This window comes from Lagenorhynchus albirostris, chromosome 5, assembly GCF_949774975.1.
Source record: "Lagenorhynchus albirostris chromosome 5, mLagAlb1.1, whole genome shotgun sequence".
Classification (NCBI taxonomy): Eukaryota; Metazoa; Chordata; class Mammalia; order Artiodactyla; family Delphinidae; genus Lagenorhynchus; species Lagenorhynchus albirostris.
The window spans coordinates 18,312,741-18,340,712 of NC_083099.1; the positions used below are offsets into that span (position 1 = coordinate 18,312,741).

General features: G+C 44.6%; 1 protein-coding gene across 2 annotated transcripts in view; it reads right to left on the minus strand.

The window, feature by feature from the left end:
• GYG1 (glycogenin 1) overlaps positions 1-26,747 on the minus strand; it is a 38,149-nt gene extending 11,402 nt beyond the window's left edge. Inside the window, exons 1-5 of one of the 2 annotated variants that reach the window (XM_060149659.1) lie at positions 26,630-26,747; positions 24,017-24,152; positions 21,993-22,167; positions 21,528-21,690; positions 6,077-6,203 (exon numbers count right to left, since the gene is read on the minus strand). In XM_060149659.1, the coding sequence (XP_060005642.1) occupies positions 6,077-6,203; positions 21,528-21,690; positions 21,993-22,167; positions 24,017-24,152; positions 26,630-26,636 (608 nt within the window). In that variant the 5' untranslated portion in view covers positions 26,637-26,747. Of the gene's footprint in view, positions 1-6,076; positions 6,204-21,527; positions 21,691-21,992; positions 22,168-24,016; positions 24,153-25,138; positions 25,822-26,629 lie in introns of those variants that run through there. The other variant, XM_060149660.1, reaches the window with a different exon arrangement.
• Positions 26,748-27,972: the final 1,225 nt, after the last annotated feature.

Sequence of the window (27,972 nt, forward strand, 5' to 3'; positions counted from 1 at the left end):
CCTCTTACCTGACCTATCCCAGCATCTGACACAGAGGGATCGCTTCCCCTTCCTGAAACGTTTTCTTGCTTGGCTTGTGCAACACCTCACTTTGCTGGGTTTCCTCCTGCCTTGCTGTTCTCGGGCTCTTGTTCCTGGTTGCTTCACATTTTCCTGTCCCAGGGCTCAGTCTCCAGGACTCTTTTCTATCATAACCACTCTCTTGGTTATATCATCTTGTCTCCGGCTATAAATATCACTTATATGCTGACACTTCCATAGCTATGTCTCACCCAGTCTCTCTCCTGAACTCCCAACTCCTGTAGCTACTTACCTCTTCCACGTTTTCACCAGGATGTTTAATACGCACCTCAAACTTAATACACCTGATACGTCTCTGGTCAGTCCCTGCCCCTGCGAACCTGCTTTGCTCACAACCTTCCCCATCTCAGGAAACGGCGGCTCCTTTATTCCACCTGCTTAGGTCCCATACTTGTAACAATCATCTTTGACATTCTTCTCCCACATCCCACCAAAGGTCTGATTTTTCAAAAGAGCTTGGAAATCTGCATTTCATGTGAAATTGCCTCATTTTTAAGCATTAACAACTGAGAAAAGAAAGAAAGAAAATTATATGCAAGGAAAACAAAATATATCTGTGGGACAAATAGAGTCTGCGGCCCACCAGCTTGAGACCTCTGAGGAGGGTGCGTCTTCCACTCCATTCCCACCCTTTTCCCCTCCCACGAGCTCCCTCTCCTGCTGAGACGGCATTTCTCGAGCCGACTCCTGCCCGTGAGATGTCACTCCTCGTGCCCTCTGTGCCTATTGTCAGACCAGCCCCTGAAGGCTGGGATGGCTCTGACGTGGAAGCTTTCCCCTTCATGATGAAGACCCAGGTCGGGCGGCAGAATAGGCAGCATCAGTAAGATGTGAGGACAGATGATCTGATACATGCTTAGAGGTGAAGTCAGAATGAACCGACGGCCATGCTGAGAAATGGGGCGCCTGGGGCCTGACAAGCATCACTAACACCCAGGAAGGAGAAAGAAGACATCCGTGAAACCACAGACTTGATTCTTCAACACTCAAACCACGATGGGACGCAATCAACCTGCATTTGCCAGGCTGATGAGACTACAACGTCCTCGTTCATCTTTGTGGTCCTCAGGGAGCAGAATGTGAGGCATCCTCTACATGCTTCAGGTGGAAGGAACAGTGACTGGACCAACAAATGGCTGAAAAGCTAAAAGCTACACAGACTACAACTCCTCAGGGCTTTAGGTGAAGACGTAGGAGTGTGAAAAGATACGAACACAGAAAATGTATGGCTTCAATGACAATAGTCCCAAAGAGAGATTAATACACAAGAACAACAGAAATGAGGACACTAAAGGTTCCATTCTGCTCTTGGAAAATACTGATTTTAAAGAGGTTTGATAAGGTCTAGTGAATAAGCCACATTCCTGGGAAAGAAATAATAGATATGAATATCCTCAGAAACGTTTAAAGCAGTAAACAAATGGAAAAAATATATTTTGGGTTTCTAGATCTAGTTTCTGAGATTCTACCAAGCCAGGTCTCAGATCATATTTAAACTCAAGTAAAAGAGTAAGTTAAGGGGCTTCCCTGGTGGCGCAGTGGTTGACAGTCCGCCTGCCGATGCAGGGGATGCGAGTTCGTGCCCCGGTCCGGGAAGATCCCACATGCTGTGGAGCGGCTGGGCCCGTGAGCCATGGCCACTGAGCCTGCGTGTCCAGAGCGTGTGCTCCGCAAAGGGAAAGGCCACAACAGTGAGAGGCCCGCGTACCACAAAATAAATAAATAAATAAATAAAATAAAAAAGTAAGTTAAAATATTTATTTGGAAATTATTTGGTAAATCAAGCTTTGTAGTCAATCAATTTGACCAATTAATTTGTATGGCTGTTTGAGGCAATACCAGAGGATTCTTTACCTTTGCTTTAGGCCCATTTATATAGCATGATATGACATAAACAGCTTTTAGTCAGTGGATTTAACAGAAAGTAAAAACGGAACTAAATGGCTGATTTTAGAAAGACTAATGAGATTCTGCCTAACATCATGCACAAGCCAAATTCTATGCTACATGGATAAAACAGGCCCTCCAGATGGAGAAAACATAAAGAAATGAATATTAACTAAGAAGCTGCTATTTCCCAAACATTATGCTAGGCGCTTTCCGAAATACAACTTCATTAAGAAATGCAGTTATGAGCTTGTTTCTCAATGCATATATTACAAATTAACTGAAAAGTTACTTAGCCAAGCATTTTAGTTCTCAAATTAGGCTGTGTTAAACAGGATCTTCTATGACAGAAAATATTACTAATTTTGTTTTTCAGAAGCTATGTTTGAGTATCCACTCAAAGTGCTAAAACTAATAAGTGTGTTTTCCTTCGTGTTTTGTTCTGTCCAAGTGGTACGTAGAGAAAGGCTTTAGATATGCTACATCCGCAGCTCCAATTCATGCTAAATTCGATTCCTGTCAGGCCATCCTTTAGCAGAAACTTCAGGTAACAGCAAGAGGCTACGCTGGTCTAAGGTATCCAAGGAGCTAAGATTCTGGGGCATCTAAATACTGTCCTGGTGATCTCATGGCACATGGCTGCTAAAAGCTGGTGGGGCAGATTCTCGACTCCTTCCGCGAAGCCTCTAAACCACTCCTTGGTCTCGTTCTACCTGCCACCACCTGTGCTATCCTGGGGAAGGCCAGGACACCACAGAGCCACTCGGTCCTGGAGGCCACCAAGGTTACCCTGAGCATCACAGTGGGACTGTGAATTCACGCTGAGGTCCCAGCAGTGCACAGGGCTCTTGGTTAGGTAGCCATGGCAGCCCAAATGTCCATGACCGTCTACTTCAGCTTAAAATTTTTGGTGAACTTGAATTTTATGTTAACTTGAAACAAAAAAGAAACGTAACTGTCTGCCTTTTCAGCCCTTCCCAATTGTATGAGAAATGTAAGGAAAAATGTCTCTGGAGACAGATATCTGCAAGAAAAACAAAAGGATTCTTTGGCAAAGGGAAGGGAAAATGAGTTCTGTGATCTCGTTTCCGCATTCCTAAACAGGCAGCAGTGGGGTGAGGCCAAGGCATCGCTTTGAGAAGCTTCATCCCCAAACTGTAAGAGCTGACACCCCCCAGGGCGAGCTGCACAGAGGCAGCGTTAACTCCCGTCAGGCCACACACCAGCAGACGTGTAGCTAATGCTGGAGCTGCTCCTAACCTCCCAGTGCGTCATCCACGCCACGGTTATATGGCAGTACACCAAGCAGATTTCCAAAATTCGCCCTCACTTCCTGAGCCAGGAAGAAGAAACCGTCCTAACCATTTTGCTGGGAAATTCACTTAGAGGATACAGAAACAACTGGGTTCCTGAGAGACGGGGCCGAGGTTCCAGCAAATAAGTCTATCTTGCCCCCAAATAACTTAACTCTGCTCCACCTGCTTCTTGTTCTTTGTCAAAAGAAAATAAATGCAAGCAGGGTCTGTGCAAACCAGGCTATCACTAAAGGGACAGTATGTTCCACTTTGGTAGTAAGGTGAACGTCAGAGGGAGTCCCAATGAACCATAGGGGAAATGGGGCCACGTTACATGAAAAACACGAATCTTTAAACTCTATGTCCACGCCGTTTGGGAGCTGAGCCCAACGGCGGGGTGTCAGATTCACGTCTCCCCAGCATAGTTGTCTCAGCACACAGGCTCACCGGGCAGACTTGAGTGGCATGAGGGGTAGAAATGCTCACACCATTAATGAGTCTATCTCCTCTGCACGCTCACCATTTTGCTGACTCAGCTGAATCTAGTCAATTAAATTAAGCGACTGCCCTCTTATAGACTAATTCAGTTCTAGAAGGTCAAGCTACCACGGTCTGCAGGCAGGCTGTTCAAACTGGCAGGGTTAGTTACGAGGCAATAAGGATCATAAAGAATTTCAGGCCCAGAGAGACTATTATACTTAGTGAAGTAAATCAGACAGAGAAAAACAAATACTCTATGTTATCACTCATATGTGGACTCTAAAAAAATAATACAAATGAATCTATATCCAAAAGAGAAACAGACCCACAGACACAGAAAACAAACTCATGGCTACCAAAGGGGAAAGGGGAGGTGGAGGGACAGATAGGAATTTAGGATTAACAGATACAAACTACTACACATCAAAAAGATTAGCAACAAGGATATACTGTATAGCACAGGGGATTATACTCACTATCTTGTCATAACCTACATTGGAAATACAATCTGCAAAAAAAAGTAACTGAATCACTCTGCTGTACATCTGAAACTGAAAAAAAAAAAAGAAAAAAAAGAGTCAGGCCACACTTCCAAGCAAGACAGGCTTGTACTCTAGAAGGCCGAGGACCAGAGGAGAAAATAATGCTTCTCCTATATTCCATCCCATGATAGTGAATCCCGTTCTGTTTGCTTTACACAGACCACAGCTGGTATGTTTGAGAGTCTGCCTGTTTTGTGTTGGAAAGGGAAGAGAATCAAGAGTCTGTAACATGTCAGAGACATATGCCAAGACAACAGGGAGGGAGGAAAGAACACAAGATACTTGTCCTCTTTATCCGGGGGACGCTGACAGAGTCTACCCACAAAAGAACTGAAAAAGAAACATTTCTGCCACAGAAAGCCAGGCATGCTCGTTAACGGTGGGGCAAGGCTTCTAGAGGGGACTTTGGATAATGAAATAGGAGGAGTGAGAGGCCCTTTGCTTTCTGCTCACTCAGCCGTGTGCCCATGCGGGATGGAGATCAGAGAGCCCAGCCCCACTCAGCGAAGAGCGTCGCTGCTCACGGCTGTCTCAGGATCCATCTGACAGCTTGGCCTCCGCTCACGAAACCTGAATCATCTTCTTGGTTCCACACAAATGAGTCAAAGGCTAAAGGACAGGGCCCAGGCCCTCACCGTGAGACAAGCGCTGTTACTAGGCTCTATCAGTTGCTGAATTAGAAATGCACCAGAACGGTGCAAAATAAGCATGCTGCCCAAAACATACGTCCACTGAGCATCTTGTGTGTATGAACTCACTCCACCCTGACAGCCCAACGAGGAAGGGACTACTTCCCGCCTCATTCTGCATGCCAGCAGACCTGAGGCCCAGAGCCTAAGCCACACGGTAGGGAAATGGCAGCGTGAGGACGCGTGTCCTGCCTCTCTGGCTGAGGGCTCACTCGTATTGCTAGACCACCTTCCGAACAGAGAGGACCCGTCACTTGCTACCTACTAAGGGTAGGCCAGGCTCTCCTTTTACCTCTTCACATGAATCCCTCACAATCACCTCTGGAGGACACTGAGGCAGAGGGCTGAGCAGCAAAGCCCAAGGTCCACTACACTGCGAGTTCAGGAACTAGTGAGCATCCAGGAAGTGGCTTCTCCAGGATGTCAAGTGAGGCAGTCCAGCTCCACAGGCCCTGCTACTGACCTTGACACCACACTGCTGCTAGCATCTTGTGTCATCTGCACCACAACCACGGAGGGAGCTGTCCACACCCTCCTCCGGCAGAGCTGAGGCTCAGCAGGTGGTATGAGGCAGAGGCTGAGTTTGTCAGCAGTCAGTGTTCTTTTTTTTTTTGCGGTACGCGGGCCTCTCACTGTTGTGGCCTCTCCCGTTGCGGAGCACAGTCTCCGGACGCGCAGGCTCAGCGGCCATGGCTCACGGGCCCAGCTGCTCTGCGGCATGTGGGATCTTCCCGGACCGGGGCACGAACCCGCGTCCCCTGCATCGGCAGGCGGACTCTCAACCACTGCGCCACCAGGGAAGCCCCCAGTCCGTGTTCTTGATCACGACACACAGATGATTCATCAGAGGGCCAGGCCCCCCAGGAACCGAGTGGAACCTTTTCCCACAGGCAGCTAGGTGCCCTCTGGGTTACTCCAAACATAAAGTGATGAATAACATCAAGGCCTCCTCCCATTACAGCCAAGTTTCTTACAAGAAAAAAAGACTTCCCCCAAAGCCTTCACCTGTTATTGCCCGAAGAATGACAAGGCACCCCAAAAATCTTAAACCCCACCCCCTGCCCTCACCAGCCCCCAAGACAGTTAAACCCTTTGCACTTACGCTTTAAATGCTGGGAGGTAGGAGTATATAGAAACGCTGCTTAGGTTATAAATAAATGGCAGGTGTTTTCTGATATCTGCTGTTGCCCAGCTGCCAAAAAACGTGTTCAGTAAACCCTGGTCCCCACCTGGAAGAAAAAAATGCATTACAGTCACATACTTCAAGGACGGGTCAACAATTTTATAGGAATACATAACTGGACCTTTACAAACAGGTATTAATTCCTTTTTTTTTTTTTTTTTTTGGCCACACCAAACAGCTTGTGGGATTTTAGTTCCCTGACCAGGGACTGAACTGGGCCCTCAGCAGTGAGAACACGGACTCCTAACCACTGGACTGCCAGAGAATTCCCACTAATTCTATTTTTAAAATAATAAATTCCGTGTTAGACCTCCTAGGGGTATTTTAGCGGGTGGCCACTTCCCTAAGTTAATTCATTAACTGAACAAATATTGGTTGAGCAGCTACTATGTGCCAGACACTGCACCAGGCGCCGGACAGTCAACCGTGAACAGCGACACAGTCATCATGTCTATGACGGTCTGGGTGGAGTGGGGATGGGAGGCACTGCTATCAGCGAATCAAGAGTCAACAACACCATCGCACACGGGGATGAGGGCAGTGAAGGAGAGTACCGGCTGCTACGAGGCACGTGCAAGTGGCCTGAGGCCAGGTCTAATGGGCCGGGAAGGCTTCCACAAGGAAGCTGTATTTCGGCCGAGATCTGAGGGGGACACAGGAGGGCTTGACAAATGCAGGTGGAGAGAAGGAGGGCCGACGGTGCTCCAGGCAGAACACACAGCACCACAGACCTGAGGTGGGCAGGACATGCAGCTACAGAAGGAAGACCTGGAAGGCGGCCTGGGTAAGTGGACTGCAGAGCAGGGCGGGGGTCGCCTGGCACCAGGCGAGTCTCTGAGAGGCAGGCACCGACTAGACCACACTGGGCTCGGATTTTAGACTTCATCCCCAGTTAAAGATTTTAGACTTTATGTTAAGAGCAATGGGACAGAAAAAGAAGTCAAAAGCAAAAGAGGGCCAACTGGGATAACTCAGTTTGGGATAAACTCGAACTGTTTCTGGAGCCCCCAGCGTCGACGGAAGGCTGACGGACGGCAGGCCACGTCACCCCAGCACACCCTCCTGCTGCCGACCACGCCTCCGGGCAGGTGGAGGTCAGTCCTCACTGGGCCAGGGTCAGGGTCGGCCACTAGCACACTGCACAGTGCTTGCTCAGACCTGGGGGAAAGTGAGGGCCACGGCCATGCATTCAAAAGAATTAAAAACAATAAAAACCAAAATAGCTAAGTATCTGACCTAAATCATAACTATACAAGTAACCAAACAGTCACCAAGCCATCTGAAAACACATTCCCCCACGTAGCCCACGTGCTTCCCGTCTTAGGCTTACGAGATTTCAGGAAACACGCCCAGAACCAGTCTCCCGTGCAGCGGAACAACAGCTCGGGATTGTGGGTGTGTGTATGTGTGTGTACATGTGTGTAGGGGGGCGGGTGACAGGCAAGGAGAACCCTGCTCTTTCAAAGTATGAGGCTGGTATACTGCACAGTTACTTCCCTCCTTGGTCTGCTCTGCCCTGAGACCTAGTTTCCTTTCTAAACATACAGCAGGTCCAACTGGCTGTCATTATTATTTGGTTTTTCTTGGTTTTGAAAGAGACTTTAAAAATCTGGAGAGGTATTTAGTGTTTGGAACTAAGCAGTAAGATTGGGGCATTAGGTTTAAAGTCCAAATGTACCTTACCTATCCTCTGTGTAGCCCATCCTTTCCAAATACCCTCGATCAGCTCTATGGATCAAAGGCATTCACTGAACAAATGTCCATGGGGTGACCCTTCTGTATGAGGAGGCTCTGACAGGTCCACATTCCTCAAGGGACAAATAGCTCAACAGAGGATCAAGGTTTCACCCTTGAAAATTCTGAAGGACAATAAGGATGGCATCAGGATATGCTTTACTTGTTCAGCTACACAGAAGATTTTAGCTACACAGACAAATTAACGTATTTTGAGAGATAAAATTTTAAGCCAAAACACGATACCACTCATCAGAGGCTGACTTTGGATCCTATGAAGTCCCCCAGATGTGGGCACAGACACTGATGGCTGAGGTACAGAAGCCTAAAGCCTTACTATAACAATTTCCTTTTATACATAAACATCAAAATAATGGTTGCGGAACTCTTCATAGCAGCTTTATAGGTAATATTGCAAAATTGGAAAGAGCCGAAGCGTCCCTCCACAGGTTTATGAGTGTGACACCTCCGTACAACTGAATATTACTCAGCAATAAGGAGGCACAGATCATCGATACCGCAGCAACTTACACGGATCTCAAGAGAATTACGCTGAGTGAAAAACTCCCTTCCTGCAAGCTTACATACTGTTATGATCCCATCTGTACAACATCCTTCACATGACCATATTATGAAGACAGAGAACAGATCTGTGGTTGCCAGCAGTGAGGGAGGGGGAGAGGGAGAGTAGAGGCCACGGCTACAAAAGGGTAGCAAGAGGGACCCCTGTGACGGAACAGTTCTGTACCTTAATGGTGGTGGTGGTCACACCAATCTACACATGTGAAAAAATTGCATGGAAAACATATACACACACACAGACACCAATGAATACATGTAAAATTGGTGAAGTCTGAATACGATTGGTGGGCTGTATCAATGTGTCAATTCCTGTTGTGGAATTACAGTTATACAAGATGTTACCACTGGGGGAAACTGGGTGAAGGGTATATGGGGTCTCTCTATACTGTTTTTTACAACTGCATTGTAAATCTACAATTCTCTCAAAATAAAAAGTTTCTTTAAAAGTCTGAGGATTAATGTAGCTAAAATGCAAAATACCATCAAGAACTGTTAGTCATTAGATTCTAGATTCCACAGGGACAGAGATTATGGCTCTTTTTGCTTACCACTGTAATTCTAGCAGGTAGCAGAATGCCTTACAAATGGGTAAGTTATTTGTAGAATGAATGCAAGAACCGTGAAGATGTTTGTTAACAGCAGAAAAGTTGAAAACTTTAATATTCCACCACAGAGGAATGGTTAGTACACTGTGATACTCATCACTCCCTGAATATTATTCAGCCATTAAAACCAGTGGTTTTAAAGACCATGAGTCCACTGCATAATATACAGATATACAATGACATATAACATGATTGTAACTAAGAACATAAACATTCCTACTAAAAGAAAATAACAGTAATTGTGTGAGGGGACTGGTGATAACAGATGTTCCCTCCCCCTGACTTTTCCTTAATATTGTTATGTTATTTTTGTAATTCTAAAATATTAATAATACAATTGGGGCAAGAATGAGAATTGTGCCAAGACCGTTTCTTTCCAAACATTTGCACTTATTTATTTTCATTATGAAATATATTATCAAAAGAAAAATGTAAGTGTAGGTTACAAAGCATACTAATAATAACACTACACATCCCCAATAGCCAACTAAAAAACTCAAACATTACCAATACTGGTTAAATTCTCTGTGCGGGCTCCCTAATCCCATCTCAGAGCCCCCCACCCCAGAAGTAACTACTTATCATGAATTTTGTTTGTAATTATCTTGATTTCCTTTATCACATGTGTGTATCTCCAGACAATATATGTATTTCCACTTGTTTTTGAACTTCGTAAAACTGGGCATCATATATGTATTTTTTTCTACTACTTGTTTTTTCCTGCCACATTTTAAAGACCTTTTGAAAATGAAGCATTTCCACTTAAAATGACCACCGACCTCATGTAATGCAGTGAAGAAATCTAATTCCATGACGTTGGAATAGTAGTTGTAAAGCAGAACTTCCCAGTCTGACAGGGTGAGCCTGAGAAACAGGAGTCAGAGCTGTTGATCCCTCAGAGCCCCTGGCTGGCCAGCCTGTTCCCTTTGACCCTCAGGTACCCTACAAATACCATCAGTCCCTCGGCCGTGTGCCACGGCAGGGCTGAGTGGCACTGGTAGGACAGGAAACAAGCAAGAAGTGGAAGAGGCAGGGCAGGAGACGTGTGCATCCACGGTACACGTTCCACTGGCAAACCCTTCAACACTCAACAAGGACCCTGCCTCTACAGGGCACAGAACATACAGACCATGAAACTTCCGTGGCCACTGACCTCATCATTATGTGACTACGAAGGGTCACCATTTAGCCAAAAATTGTGGATTAAAAATAGAATTAAACACCACCTAGAAGTCTGTGGCTTCTTAAATAATGTTTAAATTCAGCATTCTAACCATCTTTTTCCAAATACACAAGTCTACATCTCAAAGTCAGGCAAAACAACCTTTTCGTTTCACTAAAAACAATCTGTGTGGTGTTATCAATATCCTCTCTTTAAAAGTCCCTGAATTAGAGCACAATTTAAAGCAGAATGCAAATCTAAGCACATCTGTGCTACAACACATACAAGGATGTCATGAAGGCTGCTGCGTTTTCACTACGAAAACCCCAGGACTTTTGCCCAGTACATTCTGGTCAGGCTTCCAGAGGCAGCTTTATTTATTGTGACAGGTTAAGACACTTTTAATCTCAATCAGCTCAGAAGCAACAAGCATGATAGCAGACATGCCAGAAGCTGTGATCCAGCAGGCAAGGGTGTGGCAACACAGGTGAGAGACAGATAGGAAATGGAACAAGAGACACACGGCACCTGTTTTGCAACCAAAAGCTAATATCAGATTCCATATCTTCCTTCCCCCAGGCTGGCCAAGAGCCAGTAATAACCTTACAACCACCCGGTATTTTCCAGGTCTTTTGACCAGAGTCATGAACTTGGTAAACATGGACATATCACAGTATTTATCAGAAACGGTGGCCATTATTTTATGAGACAGAAATGGAGTTGAGTGCTGTTTCTTAAATCTGTGCACTTGTTCAATGCTTATGTAGTCTGTGTGCTTTTCCACAGTTTGTTGGCAGCTGGCTTGCCTACTGTGGATAGCAGGGAGGGTGGGTCAACTTTGGTTTAAACATGAACCCTAGTTTCTCAGCCCCAAGGAAATGGTCCCCTCAAAGCAAAGTTTAGGATCCAGGAGCAGGGGAATCACCTGGGAGCCTGCTAGAAATGCAGAATGGTAAGCCCCACCCCAGACCTACAGAATCGGAATCCGCATTTGAATCCCCAGGTGATGTGTTTGCATGTTAAACTCTGAGTAGCACTGGTCTAGAGTCTTTTAGAGAATGACTCCTTTTTTATTTGATTATATCAGAGAATATAACTCTCAGAAATGTCATTTATACAGAAAATGTCTGAGGATATAGAAATTAGGTGTAGGCATGATAGGATGATGAATAAGACAGGTTCCAGCTCTCAAATGGTTCTCAATCTAATCAGGGGGTAGAGGAACATAAACCAAGCAAAAGTAATTTAAAGCAAAATGTGCTTAATACTATAAGAGAGGTATAGACAAGCGCCGAAATGAAAATGTGACTCACACCTTAACACTGACTTCCTATAATATGCTTGGCAAGTATCATCACTGCGGCCTCCAGACAGCATGCCAAGTCTACTAAGTTACAGTTCGTGAACGGTCCAGCGCTTGGGGGTATTTCCACGAGGTTTACTAAGGATCATCGGATTAAGCCCAGGTGCCTCATGGGAATCCAGGTACTTGGAGCTCTGGTCTCAGCATCACTGCATCTCACTGGCCTCAATCCATTTAAGCCAAGAACCACCGATTTATTTTACCATTTCATGTTACAGCTTTTGTTTCTCACCTTTAAAAATATATATTTTAATAATCAAGCTATTAAATAATAATATAGATGCAAGGGAACACTTATTTGTGGCTTAAATTTCACTTTCTCAGTTTAAGGCAGGTCCTCCTAGTCTAGAGTCTCTTAGCACTCTGCATTTTTCAGAATCATGGTGACATAATTAATTGTACGGTCTCATAAAATATGTACAAGCTTTATAGAGGCAGGGATACAATCTGTATTATTTACCAGTCTATTCCTAGCCCTTAAACTCAGTATCTTCACCAGATTAGGAGCTCAAATGATTTTTTTAAATACTACAGGAATGGATTATAGAAAAAAAGACAAGAGTAATCATTTCTAAGAATACTTCCAGACCCACAAAACAATATGAGACTATCAACTGTGCTGCTGATTTAAAAAGACAAAGTAACTCAGAGACAGAGAGAACAAACTAATGGTTGCCACTGGGGAGAGGAAAAGGGAGGGCGGCAAGACAGGGGTAGGGGATTAAGAGGTACAAACTACTATGTATTAAATAAATAGGCTACAAGCATATACTGTACAGCACAGGGAATACAGCCAATATTTTATGATAACTGTAAGTGGAGTATAACCTTTAAAAATTGTGAATCACTATGTTGTACACCTGATACATAATACGGTGAATCGACTATATCTCATTAATAAAATAAAATGCATCCAATAGTTTAACAATTAAAAAAAGACAAAATATTTCTAGACATTCCAGTTTAGCAGGGAGGAACAGCAGCTGTAGAGATAGAAGACATAAGCTTCCGTGTCTTCATTTCTAAAATGAGGAATTTATCAGCTGCTGTCTCTACTTATTCAGGGGAATGAATTTTAAGTAATTAATCTGTAATAAATCCAGTGTAATAGAGATTTTCCTGTATCCCGTATCATTCTCTGATACATTTTCGTGACTGCCGCAGTGTGGGGTAATTGCGAGGGAAGGGACAAAACGACACTCACATAACCCAGCCACAGCATCAACTGTCTGGTCCAGACCTGGCTCTGCCACCAGCTCAGGGATACTGGGCAAGTGGCTGTCCTAACTGTATCAACACTGGGTGCCCAGTAGTAGCTATACAGCAGGCCTTCAATAGATATCTGTTGAATTAATATATTAATAAGTAAATGAATGACTACTTCACAGAACTGTTGAGGAATAAATGAAGAAGTAAAATGACCAGCCTAAGAGCCTATAACACTTGAGTCCTTCCCACCATCTCTATTTCTCACAAGGTTCATGATCTCTTCTGGTTACAAGGCTAGAAAGAAACAGATGGCTAAAAAAAAAAAAAAATACTCAAGGGTACAATGAGATAAAAATAGCTCTTAACATAAAACTTGTGTGTACTCATTTATTTTGCTACTACATGTTATGACTTTTGCTTTTCATCTTTACTTATTCAAGATACTACCCAAACTATCAATTAAATGATAGAAATGCAAGAGAAGAAAGTAATTTTCAAAGCAACTGATAAAATAGTTTAAGGGCCACAAGCAGTCTAGTGTGTGGGCAGCTGGAAAAGCTTACCACGAGCACCTGTCAGAGTGGAACCTATCAAGTCAGGGAACCAGGTGAGACACACCTGAATGTCTGCGCTCATTTGGTTTGAACAAGACAAGTGCTATCTGGGAATACCTCTCTCCTTCATTCCTTTTTTGGGCAGATCCAGCTTGAATCCAAACTAATTGCAAAGATTAGGGAAGGTAGCACTGGGGTCAATTTTACACTTTAATAGATAGCACCGCCAAATATTTTCTGTTAAAAATTATTTTAAAACTTTACTGTAGGGCTTCCCTGGTGGTGCAGTGGTTGAGAGTCCGCCTGCCGATGCAGGGGACACGGGTTCGTGCCCCGGTCCGGGAAGATCCCACGTGCCGTGGAGCGGCTGGGCCCATGAGCCACGGCTGCTGAGCCTGCACATCCGGAGCCTGTGCTCCGCAACAGGAGAGGCCACAACAGTGAGAGGCCCGCGTACCGAAAAAAAAAAAAAAAAATCACTTTACTGTACTCTCCTGGTTTATTATATTTCCAAGCACAGGAAAAAAATGTTCAGTTTAAGGGTCTCAGTGACCACTTAAATTAGAATATGTAACACACAGTTTTAATGACCTCACAGAGGATCTTAGGTTCTGCTGAAAGAAAACCATAACTAATATTCTATCACCAATTTACTCTGTCCTATTTTTTTTTGAAAACTCAACTACAGACCAAAATTTCATTATTCCAGAAAAAAAAAGTTTCGAGTATTTAGGTTACACTAATGAATTCCAAGATTTTAAAAAAATGGTTACTTCAAGTTGGAAAATATGAATTCCTCTTTTTTTACTTAGGTTTTTAAAACTAACATATGCAAATGAAATTTAATAGACAGCAATTTTCAAGCACTAAACTCTTCAACTGTACAGGCACCTGTAATTTAGGATACCTTGGAGTCACGGGGCGAAAGGAAATAAATCTCAACTTGCATCCAGATTGATTTCGTCAAATGAGGAATCAAGGGGATCACATGAGTACGTGGAGGCAAGACTGCTGACTAGTACCTACGAAACCTTGACCTCTTGCCTTCTCACTGCTAAATCCTGAAGTTGACCTTATCTTGTCACAGTCTATAAAATGTTAGTGTATGTATTTCCCAATAGCTGTTGTACAACTCTTCAGGAAACATGTAACTTCGGTTATGAAGTAAGTGCCAAGATAGTTTGCAAATATTAACAGTATAGGAAACTTAGACACTTCATTGTGGGAAATTAAATGCCAGCCGTAAGTTAGGTATGAAGTCACTAGTTTGAAATTCTAACACTCTAGATATTGAGGAAGGAAAAAAGAGATGTCAAGGTACCTAGCATGATCTGCCATGTTAGGATTATTCTCTTGGCCAGAGGCGAGGGTGGGGTGTGATTAGAGCGCTGATGATGAGAAGCCTGACAAGCCACATTCTTTCACGTTAGAAGGGCTGCAGAAGCAGCTGCAGATACTCAGCCATCAGAGGCCCGGTGGCTCGTCAGTGGACACCAGATCCCATCAGTTCTCGATGCATGTATACAGGAGATTAAGCAGGACTTGCAAGACATTCAGACTGAGACAGTCATCTGCGAATAGGTTTTCTTTAGTATCAGTCTAAAAATGCTGGGACTTAAGACCCCCTGTTCAGTAAAACTGGGGGTGGGAGACGGTGGGGAGATACTGTGCATATGAGAAAATGTACGGTAAGGTGAAAGGAAACACCTGAAAGCGCTCATCTCCGTGCCTATGGCATGACATCTACACAAGACAGGGCACTGCATTGAGAGCCTGAAGCAAAGCAACCAAAGCACCAGAAAAGGATGTAGCTTACAAAGAAATATTTTATTAAGTGTAAGTCCAACAAGTCTTCATGTCACACAGATATGGATTCAACAGGATGGTAAATCCCTTCACAGAGGAGCACGCTCCCATGGTACGCAGCGCGCTTTCTTTGATGAGTAGGTAAAGCTTCTCCGGAACACATCAAGCGAAAAAACATTTCATTTAACAGCCGCTGCTTTATTTTTCAGTTGAATTTAAACACTATATTGAGAATAACCAAAAGTTCCTATCCGCATAGTTGAATTTTCAACTGCTTCAACTAAGCATTTCTACTAACAGAAAAAATTCCAATCCTTAGCCACCAAGGAGCCAGTACATGGAATACCTTACAGAAGGGCCAGCTGCTGGAAACCCTGCTGCTGAATAACGAACGTGCTAGCGGGCACAGGCTCTCCCAGTTGTTTCAGATTCTGGCTGCAAGAGCAGAAAGTGCTTTCTAGTTAAGCACTTTTCACATGGTCTTGCTTCTTAACAACGAATTCATCAACTCCTCTAGTACCTCTTGGTTCTAGAACAAGGTACACGATCCAGGTTGGTCTCTGCCAGCTAATTAATTCGTTTTATACTCTGAAACTGTAACCTGGGTAATTGATCACGGCACACTCCTGTTGGGTATCCCAACTCTCATCTTGCAACAATAAAATCGAATCCACCTTAGGCAACTGCAGTCGTGTGGATTTTAGGCAGCTGGACCTACTTTAGAAAGTGACTCACTTACTGGAGCTGAGAATTTACACGGAATTTCTGGCAGGGTTACACTACTTCCTTTACATTTAACGACAGGAGGTGAAGAAAGCCACACGCTGACGCTTCAGCCACAGTCGGAAGGTTAAGACTTAAGGTTAGTGGACTTCCGCTAAAAATACTCCTATCTCCCTTCTGTGCAAAGGTAACGATTTTCATGCGAGCAGCAGAAATAAGGAATACATGTTTTGAACTAACATACCAATACAGCTTTCATTCCTTATACGAAAAGAAAGTAGGAGCTAAAAAAAAGCCAGGAAAGTGAAGAAGTGACATTGGGCCGTAACCACAGTGATCACTCAACACATTATTTCTTAAGGTTGCTTAAAGTAAGAAGGCGTTTCTTGTCGGACGCTACCATTCATGACGGTTCAGAAACTCCGGCTCACTGCTTTAGGGCATGTAACGACTTGACATAGAGCAGATTTTCTCACTACTGACATCCTGAGCCAGATGATTCTTTGGTGCAGGGGCTGTCCATGCATTGTACGATGTTTAGCAGCAGCCCTGGCCTCCACTCACGAGATGCCAGTAGAGCCCTCTCCACTCACTTGTGACTACCAACAGAGTCTCCAGACATTGCCAAAAGCTCCCTGGGGGACCAAATTACCCCAGGTTCAGCACTACTGCTGTAGAGTACAAATTAACCAAACAGTGAAGCAAGACTGAGACTTAAATTTCTTTGTTCTTTTCAAGGACATTTCAAAGAGCTGCATATCCCAAATCCTCAAAACACGAAACAGAATTCAATTTCTGGGAACAGCAACAACACAATTTCACGTATAACTAAAAATGTTCTAATTTCCAATCTCTTAATTTCAGCAATCGGACAAACGATTAGATGTACTCTTTTAATTCGAAAAGTTTAGATTTGAAATTTTGATTTTTAACTTTACAACTAGTTAATGGAAATGAGTCCTCATATCTGTACCCAGGGCTGAACCTTGGGTCAACTGAGGATGGCTGTTCCTGCTAGTTTAGAAAGATCTACTCACTTCAGATCTCATATCTGCTCTTGGAGAGGGAAGGGAAAGGAAAGAAGCCTCTGGCACCTGGTGTCTGGCTCAGGCCTCTGGCCACCCCCATGTTCCTCACCTGGGCGTCTGTCACAACGTCAAGTATCTAATAGTGAGTCACTGCTGAGAGGGCATCTCCTTAGTGCAAATCCTTCTTCGTAGATACAACTGGGTCTCTTCTTGATTCAAAAGATTCTGAACATTAGTTTTTAAAAGAGCTTATTTTGCATGCTAACCATCAGTATTGTCTTGTTGTGTGGGATTTACTGTTGTTGTTAAAAAAAAAGTGGCTGAGGGCTTCCCTGGTGGCACAGTGGTTGAGAGTCCGCCTGCCGATGCAGGGGACACGGGTTCGTGCCCCGGTACAGGAGGATCCCACATGCTGTGGAGTGGCTGGGCCCGTGAGCCATGGCCGCTTGGCCTGCGCGTCCGGAGCCTGTGCTCTGCAACAGGAGAGGCCACAACAGTGAGAGGCCCGGGTACCACACACACACAAAAAAAGTGGCTTATTCACAGTTTCAATTTCATTGCTTGTGACTGGTCTGTTCATATTTTCTATTTCTTCCTGGTTCAGTCTTGGAAGGTTATACCTTTCTAAGAATTTGTCCATTTCTTCCAGGTTGTCCATTTTATTGGCATAGAGTTGCTTGTAGTAGTCTCTTAGGATGCTTTGTATTTCTGCAGTGTCCAATGTAATTTCTCCCTTTTCATTTCTAATTTTATTGATTTCAGTCCTCTCTTTTTCTTGATGAGTCTGGCTAAAGGTTTATCAATTTTGTTTACCTTCGCAAAGAACCAGCTTTTAGTTTTATTGATCTGTGCTATTGTTTTCTTTGTTTCTATTTTATTTATTTCTGCTCTGATCTTTATGATTTTTTTCCTTCTACTAACTCTGGGTTTTGTTTGTTCTTCTTCCTCTAGTTTACTGAGGTGTAAGGTTAGATTGTTTATTTGAGATCTTACTTTTTTCTTGACGTAGGCTTGTATTGCTATGTACTTCCCTCTTAGAACTGCTTTCGTTGCATCCCATAGGTTTTGGATCATCATGTGTTCATAGCAATTTGTCTCTAGGTATTTTTTGATTTCCTCTTTGATTTTTTCAGTGATCTCTTGGTTATTTAGTAACGTATTGCTAAATAAGATATAAGCTTCCAAGACAGAACCAGGAAGAGATAAAAAATATGAACAGACCAATCACAAGTAATGAAATTGAAACTGTGATTAAAAATCTTCCAACAAACGAAAGTCCAGGACCAGATGGCTTCACAGGTGAATTCTATCAAATATTTAGAGAAGAGCCAAAACCCATCCTTCTCAAACTCTTCCAAAAAATTGCAGAGAAAGGAACACTCCCAAACTCATTCTATGAGGCCACCATCACCCTGATACCAAAACCACACAAAGATACTACAAAAAAAGAAAATTACAGACCAATATCACTGATGAATATAGATGCAAAAATCCTCAACAAAATACTAGCAAACAGAATCCAACAACACATTAAAAGGATCATACACCATGAACAAGTGGGATTTATCTCAGGGATGCAAGGATTCTTCAACATATGCAAATCAATCAAAGTGATACACCATATTAACAAACTGAAGAATAAAAACCATATGATCACCTCAGTAGATGCAGAAAAAGCTTTTGACAAAATTCAACACCCATTTATGATAAAAACTCTCCAGAAAGTGGGTACAGAGGGAACCTACCTCAACATAATAAAGACCATATATGACAAACCCACAGCAAACATCATTCTCAATGGTGAAAAACTGAAGGCATTTCCTCTAAGATCAGGAACAAGACAAGGATGTCCACTTTCGCCACTATTATTCAACATAGTTTTGGAAGTCCTAGCCATGGCAATCAGAGAAGAAAAAGAAATAAAAGGAATACAAATTGGAAAAGAAGAAGTAAAACTGTCACTGTTTGCAGATGACATGATACTATACATAGAGAATCCTAAAGATGCCACCAGGAAACTACTAGAGCTAATCAATGAATTTGGTAAAGTTGCAGGATACAAAATTAATACACAGAAATCTCTTTCATTCCTATACACTAATGATGAAAAATCTGAAAGAGAAATTATGGAAACACTCTCATTTACCATTGCAACAAAAAAGAATAAAATACCTAGGAATAAACCTACCTAGGGAGACAAAAGACCTGTATGCAGAAAACTATAAGACACTGATGAAAGAAATCAAAGATGACACAAACAGATGGAGAGATATACCATGTTCTTGGATTGGAAGAATCAATATTGTGAAAATGACTATACCACTCAGAGCAATCTACAGATTCAATGCAATCCCTATCAAATTACCAGTGGCACTAGAATTAAAATTTGTATGGAGACACAAAAGACCCCGAATAGCCAAAGCAGTCTTGAGGGAAAAAAACAGAGATGGAGGAATCAGACTCCCTGACTTCAGAGTATACTACAAAGCTACAGTAATCAAGACAATATGGTACTGGCACAAAAACAGAAATGGAACAGGATAGAAAGCCCAGAGATAAACCAATGCACCTATGGTCAACTAATCTATGACAAAGGAGGCAAGAATATACAATGGAGAAAAGACAGTCTCTTCAATAAGTGGTGCTGGGGAAACTGGACAGCTACATGGAAAAGAATGAAATTAGAACACTCCCTAACACCATACACAAAAATAAACTCAAAATGGATTAGAGACCTAAATGTAAGACCAGACACTATAAAACTCTTAGAGAAAAACATAGGAAGAACACTCTTTGACACAAATAAAACAAGATCTTTTTTGATCCACCTCCTAGAGTAATGGAAATAAAAACAAAAAAAAAACCAAATGGGACCTAATGAAACTTGAAAGCTTTTGCAAAGCAAAGGAAACTACAATGAAGACAAAAAGACGACCCTCAGGATGGGAGAAAATATTTGCAAATGAATCAGCAGACAAAGGATTAATCTTCATAATATATAAACAGCTCATGCAGCTCGATATTAACAAAACAAACAACCCAATCCAAAAATGGGCAGAAGAACTAAATATACATTTCTCCAAAGAAACACAGATGGCCAAGAAGCACAGGAAAAGCTGCTCAACATCACTAATTATTAGAGAAACGCAAATCAAAACTACAATGAGGTATCACCTCACACCAGTTAGAATGGGCATCATCAGAAAATGTACAAACAACAAATGCTGGAGAGGGTGTGGGAAAAAGGGAACCTTCTTGCACTGTTGGTGGGAATGTAAATTGATACAACTACTATGGAGAACAGTATGGAGGTTCCTTAAAAAACTAAAAACAGAATTACCATTTGACCCCTCAATCCCACTACTGGGCATATACCCAGAGAAAACCATAATTCAAAAGACACATTCACCCCAATTTTCATTGCAGCACTATTTACAATAGCCAGGTCATGGAAGCAACCTAAATGCCCATCGACAGACAAATGGATAAAGAAGATGTGGTGTATATATACCATGGAGTATTACTCAGCCATAAAAAGGAATGAAATTGGGTCATTTGTATAGACGTGGATGGATCTAGAGACTCTCATAGAGAGTGAAGTAAGTCAGAAAGAGAAAAACAAATATCGTATATTAATGCATATATGTGGAATCTAGAAAAATGGTACAGATGAACTGGTTTGCAGGGCAGAAATAGAGACACAGATGTAAAGAACAAACATGGACACCAAGGTGGGAAAGTAGCGGGGTGGTGGTGGTGGTGGTGGGATGAATTGGGAGATTGGGATTGACATGTATACACTGATGTGTATAAAATGGATGACTAATAAGGACCTGCTGTATAAAAAATAAATGAAATAAAATTCAAAAATTCAAAGAAAAAGTGGCTTATTATTTATTATTTTAGAGACTGGCATAAAATAGAAGCATACCTACAAATCAATTTACCCAAAATTCTCCAAAGGATGTGAGGTCCTAATCACAAATAGTCAGAACCTTTCTACATAAACATATAGCTATAGATACACTTAGGCATTATGGAAAATGGATGGTGACTTTGCCAATGTTCTACTCCTTAGCCTTGCAGACCACTCTACCTGATGCACTGCCTTATAGAGAGTGACAATTCGGAGACAAAGATTATTCACATAGTCTTTCTATCTTCTTTTTCAGTGCCTCCCGAAAGAATGAGAGCCTAGGTTTATTCCTCAAATTTCCACAGAGACAATACTGGGTCCTCCTGTTAGCTCTTGTACTTAAGTTTACTCAGGTTTAAAGATAGTTGTTAAACTTTTTGAGCTGTATAATAGTCTTTTGAATTCTTGAATAATTATGGTTCATTTATCATACTCTAATTTAGACACAGGAAGGCCAATGAAAGGCAAGTCTGTAAAACAGCCTATGTACCATGTACCTACAGGAAAAAGATGCACGTGCACACACACAACACACAACACTATTTCCCAGAACGACACAACTTCAAATGCTTGCCACATCTCATGTGTCGCTATCTTCCAGACACAAGGAACCATAGCAACTCCCAGAGAAGAGCAGCCCCTAGAAGATACTCACAGCTTGTCAGATATAAAGAAAACAGATACATACCATCAAAACTACCTTGCTCAGAAGCAAGGTGCAACAGCTGATTGTACGTTTCAACTGAAGGCTGATAAACAAAGACTCCAGAATTGAAGCAGTCAGGCCACCCTGGGTCTGGTGCCGCCGACAATTCTTCTCTCTCAAAAAGATCATCGATATTTGCTAGGACCTGATTCAAGGGCAATGGGGCAGGAAGAAGGGAAAGCATTTCAGAACTGTTCTGCTGCGGTATACCCTTCTTAAGTTCTCCTTAAGTTATCCAACACAAAAGATGCAGTCTGTTGCTGGTCTTAACTACTCAGATGACAGCTGTGAGGCAGCCTGGTCCTACTCTCTCTCCTTCAACACCTGACACTTTTTACAACAGTGGTTTTATCTGAACTTTACTGTCAAGTCTTGACAGCATTCTTCAAATGCCTAACTGGTCTCAGTTACTATATCCATCTTTCCAGCCATCAAAGCCATACTCACCAGGGTATCTGCATCCATGAATACACATTTTGAATACTGTGTAAGGGACCAGCAGTGGAGTTTAGTTAACGTGATGCCCAACTCAGGCCTCTTCATTAAGGTTAGATGAGCAGAATCACCACTGTCCAAGACATCTACCGTGATGACTTCATCAAAGATAGTCTCTAAAGTTTTCCTGTCAAAAATAAAATCCAGAAAACAGCTCTCAGCATCTCTTTAGAACAAGTGACCCATTTAACATAAGATGGTGTTCTATTTAGCTTATCAATTACGAGAGAATTTGTTACTTCGGTATATTGCAATCTCTTAAGTATGTGCTAATTTACTTCAGGACAAACTGTGTTAATTTGCATGTGCAGTTAACTTCATTAAAACAGTGAGAACTGCTTACTGTGAGGATGAACCTCTTATCTTAAAACATTATCATGGAAGTTTCCTATGTTTTATTGTACCACTGAATACCAGGCAAATTGTGAAATAGCTTGCAAAAATGCGACTGATGCTTGGTAATACATCTTTTCAACAGCCTATGCCTTTAACAATAGTATTTTATTACAACGGGTTCTTGCTGACCACTGAATACTTTTACAAATGATGCGGAGTTAAGTGCATGTACTATCTGCACTGAAGCCTATAACTAATAATTTTTGCCAAAGCAGTTGACAGAGAACTGCCTGAAGCTGTGTCCTACAAGAAGTTAAATGACTCAATTATTTGGTTTCCATTTTTTTTAGCATCGCACCCAGCCAGCATTTATTACGTGCTTTTCACTCCTGGCATGAGAGACTCACTTTAGTTGGTGAGGTACAACATTTCTCCCTGCCCCAAATTAACTAAAGATATATTTTAGAAGGCAAGACTGAGGTGAGGTGAAGTGGGGTGTACTTAGGTAAGACACTAAACTCAGCACAAGGAAAAACACGTGATAAAGACAAACCATCACCGAAAGTTTATAAAAATATCCAGCATGCAGAACAAAACTGGTAACGTATCATCTACCTCCAAAGCTGTACAAACGTATGTTCTAGTTCACACAGTAAACTTGATCTCTGAAACAAATGGCGGCACCCTTTACCACAGTAAAGGGGGCTTGCTGTTGAAGACTATATCCACCTTCTTACACGATTCTCATTAAATAGACTATAGATTAGGACATACACAAAGGAGACAGTTTGAGGGGGCATTTTCCTAAATTACCCTTTAGGAATAAGGTTCTTCGCGTGAAAGATATATGTATGTATGTATAATGCGTCTTTTTCAGAGGTCCTTGGCACGGGCTTACATTTTTTGAAAAAAGTCACAAAAAGAGCATTTTCAACCTCTAAAAGGGATAGGAGAATGCAAAAATAAACACAATACAGAGCTGCTAGTGTGCCCAGATATTCTTAAGTAAGTTAGTATTAGGATCAAGGTAGTTCATTCAGATACTTCAAAATTGAATTCCAACCAATTAACATGAACTAACCCAATCAAAGAACAGCTTGTGCTCCCTCAGGGTGCTCTCCCAGCAGGACCCCTAACTCTGAGAGCCCTCTGGCAAATATTCTAGTCTATTAAATTGTAAATAAAGATCTTTAGGTTACTAATGTCAATTGGGGTGGAGAAAACTGCTACTTTCTTTCAAAGTCCCGGGAGGTTTCCCCCATTAGAAACAGGAACAAAGTAGTCCCTGCTGCATCTGGGGAAAGGCATGCAAGTGAAGCGTGATGACATGAAGGGAATGGCTGGACTGAGTCACTCACTCGGATTACCGCAAGAGGACTTGCCCAAGGGAGAGCCCTACTCCTGGTTGGAATCGGCAAGGGCAAGGGCCAGAACACCAGCTCCCAGAGGGAGCTTGGCTGGAAGATCTCCCAAGAGCCAGGAAGAGGTTTTAGACCCAGGAATCCTTCACTCAGCAACTCTCCTCTTTCTCCACCAGCACGCAAACCCTGGAAAGGGTATGGCCTCAATGCCCACCGATGCCAGAAACAGGGGAGAGGGATGTCCGAGCCCCACCAACAGCGGGGCAGCGAGGTCCTCACCTCATGGAGTCCGAGACCTGTGGGGTGACGAGCACGGCCAGCCTCCTGGTGGTCCTGTGCTGTTTCAGAGACGAGCCCAGGACCAGGGCTCCTTTGGCGTAGGCATCGTTTGTGGTCAGTGTCACAAAGGCCTGATCTTAATACAAGGAAAACGAACACACATTCATTACACTATCCTACCTAGAAAACACCACCCCAGGACGCTTTTCAATCAATAATTTGGCAAAATCAGCTCCTCTGAGATCAACTTGCTGTATTAATAAAAGAGCAGCCTCTTGTGGGGCATTAGGGTGAGAGAGAGAACCCAGTGTCCGTTATAAGAATGGCTCAAGACCATTCTTTAGCAGGCAATCTTTGGCAACCTTCAAGAGGCTGACGAAGCTGTAAAAATTCAATCCAATTTAGAGTCCAGACATGCCAAATTCTCAGACTAAACAGCAGCTTAACACCCAGAGGGTGAACCTCAGGCAGTTAACAGGCAGTGAAGAAGAGATCAAGAAGTGCATTTTCTGTTTCTCCTACAAGGTACCACAGACAGTATTTTCAGCCAAGCACAAAGCCAGCCAAGAACCTCAACTGAGAGCATCTGAAAGCAGAGGCCATATTCTTCATTCTGATGCTTACATGTCCCACGCCTCAGGCTTTTTCTACTGTTTCCTCAACCTGGAGCAAACACTCCATGGCTATCCAACCACCACTCTAGAGTCACTCTGAGTCTCTCTGAAACATCACCTCCCCCAAGAAGCCTTCCCTCCTTGATGCCTCTATCTAAATGGTGCCCCATCGCTGTTAAATGGATTTAGGGACCACCTCACGAGCTCTAGAAAACCTGCCTCCTTTTCCTTGGAGAAGCAAGCAGTACCCCTACCCTGTATCCTGAGGCACCTCAACAGACTCTCTCTCTCTCACACACACATTCAAAAATCAATCTCCAATCATCATTTAGTTGCCAGGCCCAGGGGCAAATGCATGAATTCTCCTTCCTCCTGAACGAGCCCCACCCTCGCAAGGCCACCAGCCCAGCCTTTAGGATTTCCCAGCCCTTCCCCGGGACGATTCTGGAGCACACTCCCTCTCCAAATGGATTTTAACATTAGCAGGTTGGTGGGCATCCATACATACAGGGTACTTAGGATCAAGCTCTGCCAGGGCTCACTTGGGGCACGGCTGCCCAAGCAGGGAGTTGAGCCATTCTGTCATGAAGTCACTCTGTTTCCGTCTTAGGTTTCCTCATTCTCTCTTTGCCCATTTTCCAAAGTGGAGGCTGGGGGCAGTAGACATTCCACTGAGAAGTGAGAGGAAGTTGTAGGCTGTCAAGTGGGCCAGCACACTCCCCAGCTGCAGCTCTGAGGGCCATCTTCACAGGTAGCGTTGAACTCTCCTTTAAGTTGTAGAAAGTCTGGTGTGCCCTCCCCCAGGGTCACTGGCTTCCCAGCTAGTCACGCTAGGAAAGCTCAGAACAGGGCCTCCTGTCCCTTGCCATACCCCTCAACTTGAACTTGTTCCTTCAACCCATCATAAGATGGCAACATTTCAGTCAGCCTGTCCCAAGGACACTTAATCTGGGGCATAATGAATGATGTTTTAACACAAAAACGGTCCTGATACCAGGGGAGCACGGAGAAAAGTTTAGTAAGTAGGGTTCAAGGCTTTCAGGAAGCTAGGATATGGATGATTTCCCAGATGAAGCGGGAAGCAGGACAAATGCTTCGGAACGGAGGCTAGAACGCCAGACCTCGCAATGGAACAGGGAAGACCAGGGACAACCGGGTAGGAGGTTCAACCTTCCCAGAGACGGCCAAACCCCGGGTTACATCTGCAACCTTTCCGCAGCTCAATGGCTGTAATGATCCCACTGTTCGCCTCAACAGCACAGCAAGGACCAGTTACCTCGGGCCCTCCGGTCTTCGGGGTGCAGATTCGCCGTGCGGCCCGGACACCTTGCAACAAGTGGGCCGGCGCCCTCCCACCACGCCGGGCCCGCTCCCCGGGGGCGCTCGCCGGGCTCCGGCTTCCCGCAACCCAGCCCCAAAGGCCTAAAAATAGGCTCGGCGTGGCGGCCAGCGCCGGAGCGGGCGGCCGAGGAGCCGGGCCGGGGCCACCGGCGTCCCCGCCTCGCAGCTGCCCCTTGCAGGAGTTCCTGCCCGCGGGCGGTGGGGGGCGGCGCCTCGCGACCCCGCCGCGCTCCGGAGCTCGGAACCCGCGCCCCCGGGGAGCCGGCTCCCCACCCCCACGCAGCCGGCCGCAGCTGCTCCGCCTGCCCGCCCGCCCTTCACGGTGCGCGCAGGAGGAAGGGCAAGGAGACGGAAGGAGGAACGGGGGCTTCGGCGGAGGGCCCAGGCGCTGCCTGGCGGACCCCCTCGGCTGCGTCCGCGGGGTCCAGACGGCCGCTCGGGACCCCGGGGCGGCGGGGCAGCGGCTGACGCAAGAAGCGACACGCCCGGCTGCGGCCAGCCTGCAACTTTGCGGCGGTCCTCGTCCTGCTGGGAGCTCCCCCGGGGCGGAGCGGCGGGCGTGGGGGGAGAAGAGAGGCGGCGGGGCTACGAGGGGCCGCGCGGGGCGAAGAGTCCGGCGTCCCGGGGCGGCGGCGGCGATGGGCGGCGCGGCGCATACCTGTCATGGTGCTGCCGGGGGTGCGGGCGGCTGCCGCAGCCGCAGCCGCAGGTTGGTGGCTCGGAGAAGCCGGGCGCTGGGAGCAAGCGCGGCCGGCGAGGAGGCGCGGCGGGAGCGGAGCGTCCGTCCGGAGCGCTCTTATAGCGGTCGTCACGTGGCCGCGCACGCTCCCCGCCCCCGCCGGCATCCTCCCCGGGAGGCGGCCCCGGGACTGCGGGACCCGGGACCCCACTCAGCCCTTGCACCCCTGAGGCTGGGCTCCGGGTCCATCTCCGCAGACCCTCTGGTCCTGCTTCTGCTCGCGCGGGGCACCTGCCTGGACCGCGGGACTCCGTGCACCCCCGAACCGGGGGTTTGGAGGGGGACTTTGGGGCAGAGTGTGGCATCACTGGGACAAACTCCCAAAGAAGCCAAGGGTTAGGGAACCTTCCAAAAAACCCCAGATCACCCCAATCCACTCAGATGAATTATTCTATCTTCTATCCAGCCCAAACACACCAGGAAAGCAGAAGCTAGTACAATTCTCTGCAAACAGTAGTTGCTCAGTAAATGCTGAATGGAAGCCAAACAGGAAGTTGACAGCATCAGTTGAAATAATGAAATAGATGCTTTAGAATAAGTGATTTATTTGTAAAGGTGGTATTGCTATTCTCAAACCATTTATATCACTGTTTCTTCAAGTGTAAGCCTGGACCTCCTACATTAGAATCACTTGGGGCACTTGTTAAAAATGAAAATTTTTGGTCCTAAGCCCAGACCCCTGACTCAGATTCTTAATGGTAGAACCCAAGAATCAGCATTTTAAATGTCACCCTCTGGGAGACTCTCTTGAATCCTTTCCCCCTTCCTGATTATGGCAATGGAGACCACTGATTCACTTGGGAAGACCGCCTGGTTATTTGGCATTATAAACTTCCTTTGCAGGAAGTGGAAATGTGGGGCAAAGTTGCAGTGGGTGGGTTTCCACTTATTCAAGGCCTGTAGGCTTAGAAGAGTTGGAGCTCTTTAAGGACTGTAAAGGCTATAGTTGAATCATACCTGTCTGGGGAGAGGGAAAACAGTGTTGCTTCCAGGTCTGAATTGCTTTTTCCTTACTGATAAGTGGACCTGAAAGAGTGAGGTTTCCATCTTTCACCCAGGAACCCTCCAGCCATCAGTGGCCCTTAACCACCTGCTGCTTGAAGTCTAAGTATCCAGGCTGGCTTCTGCAGGGTGTGGTTCTAGGGCCAAAGGGCAAAGCCTGGAGGAAGAGCTGGGAACAACTAGAACTGGCAAGCTTCCCTTGGGAACAAGCTCCTCTCTGCTCCACCCCACGGTGTGTTTCAGTAAAAGCGATCACCACA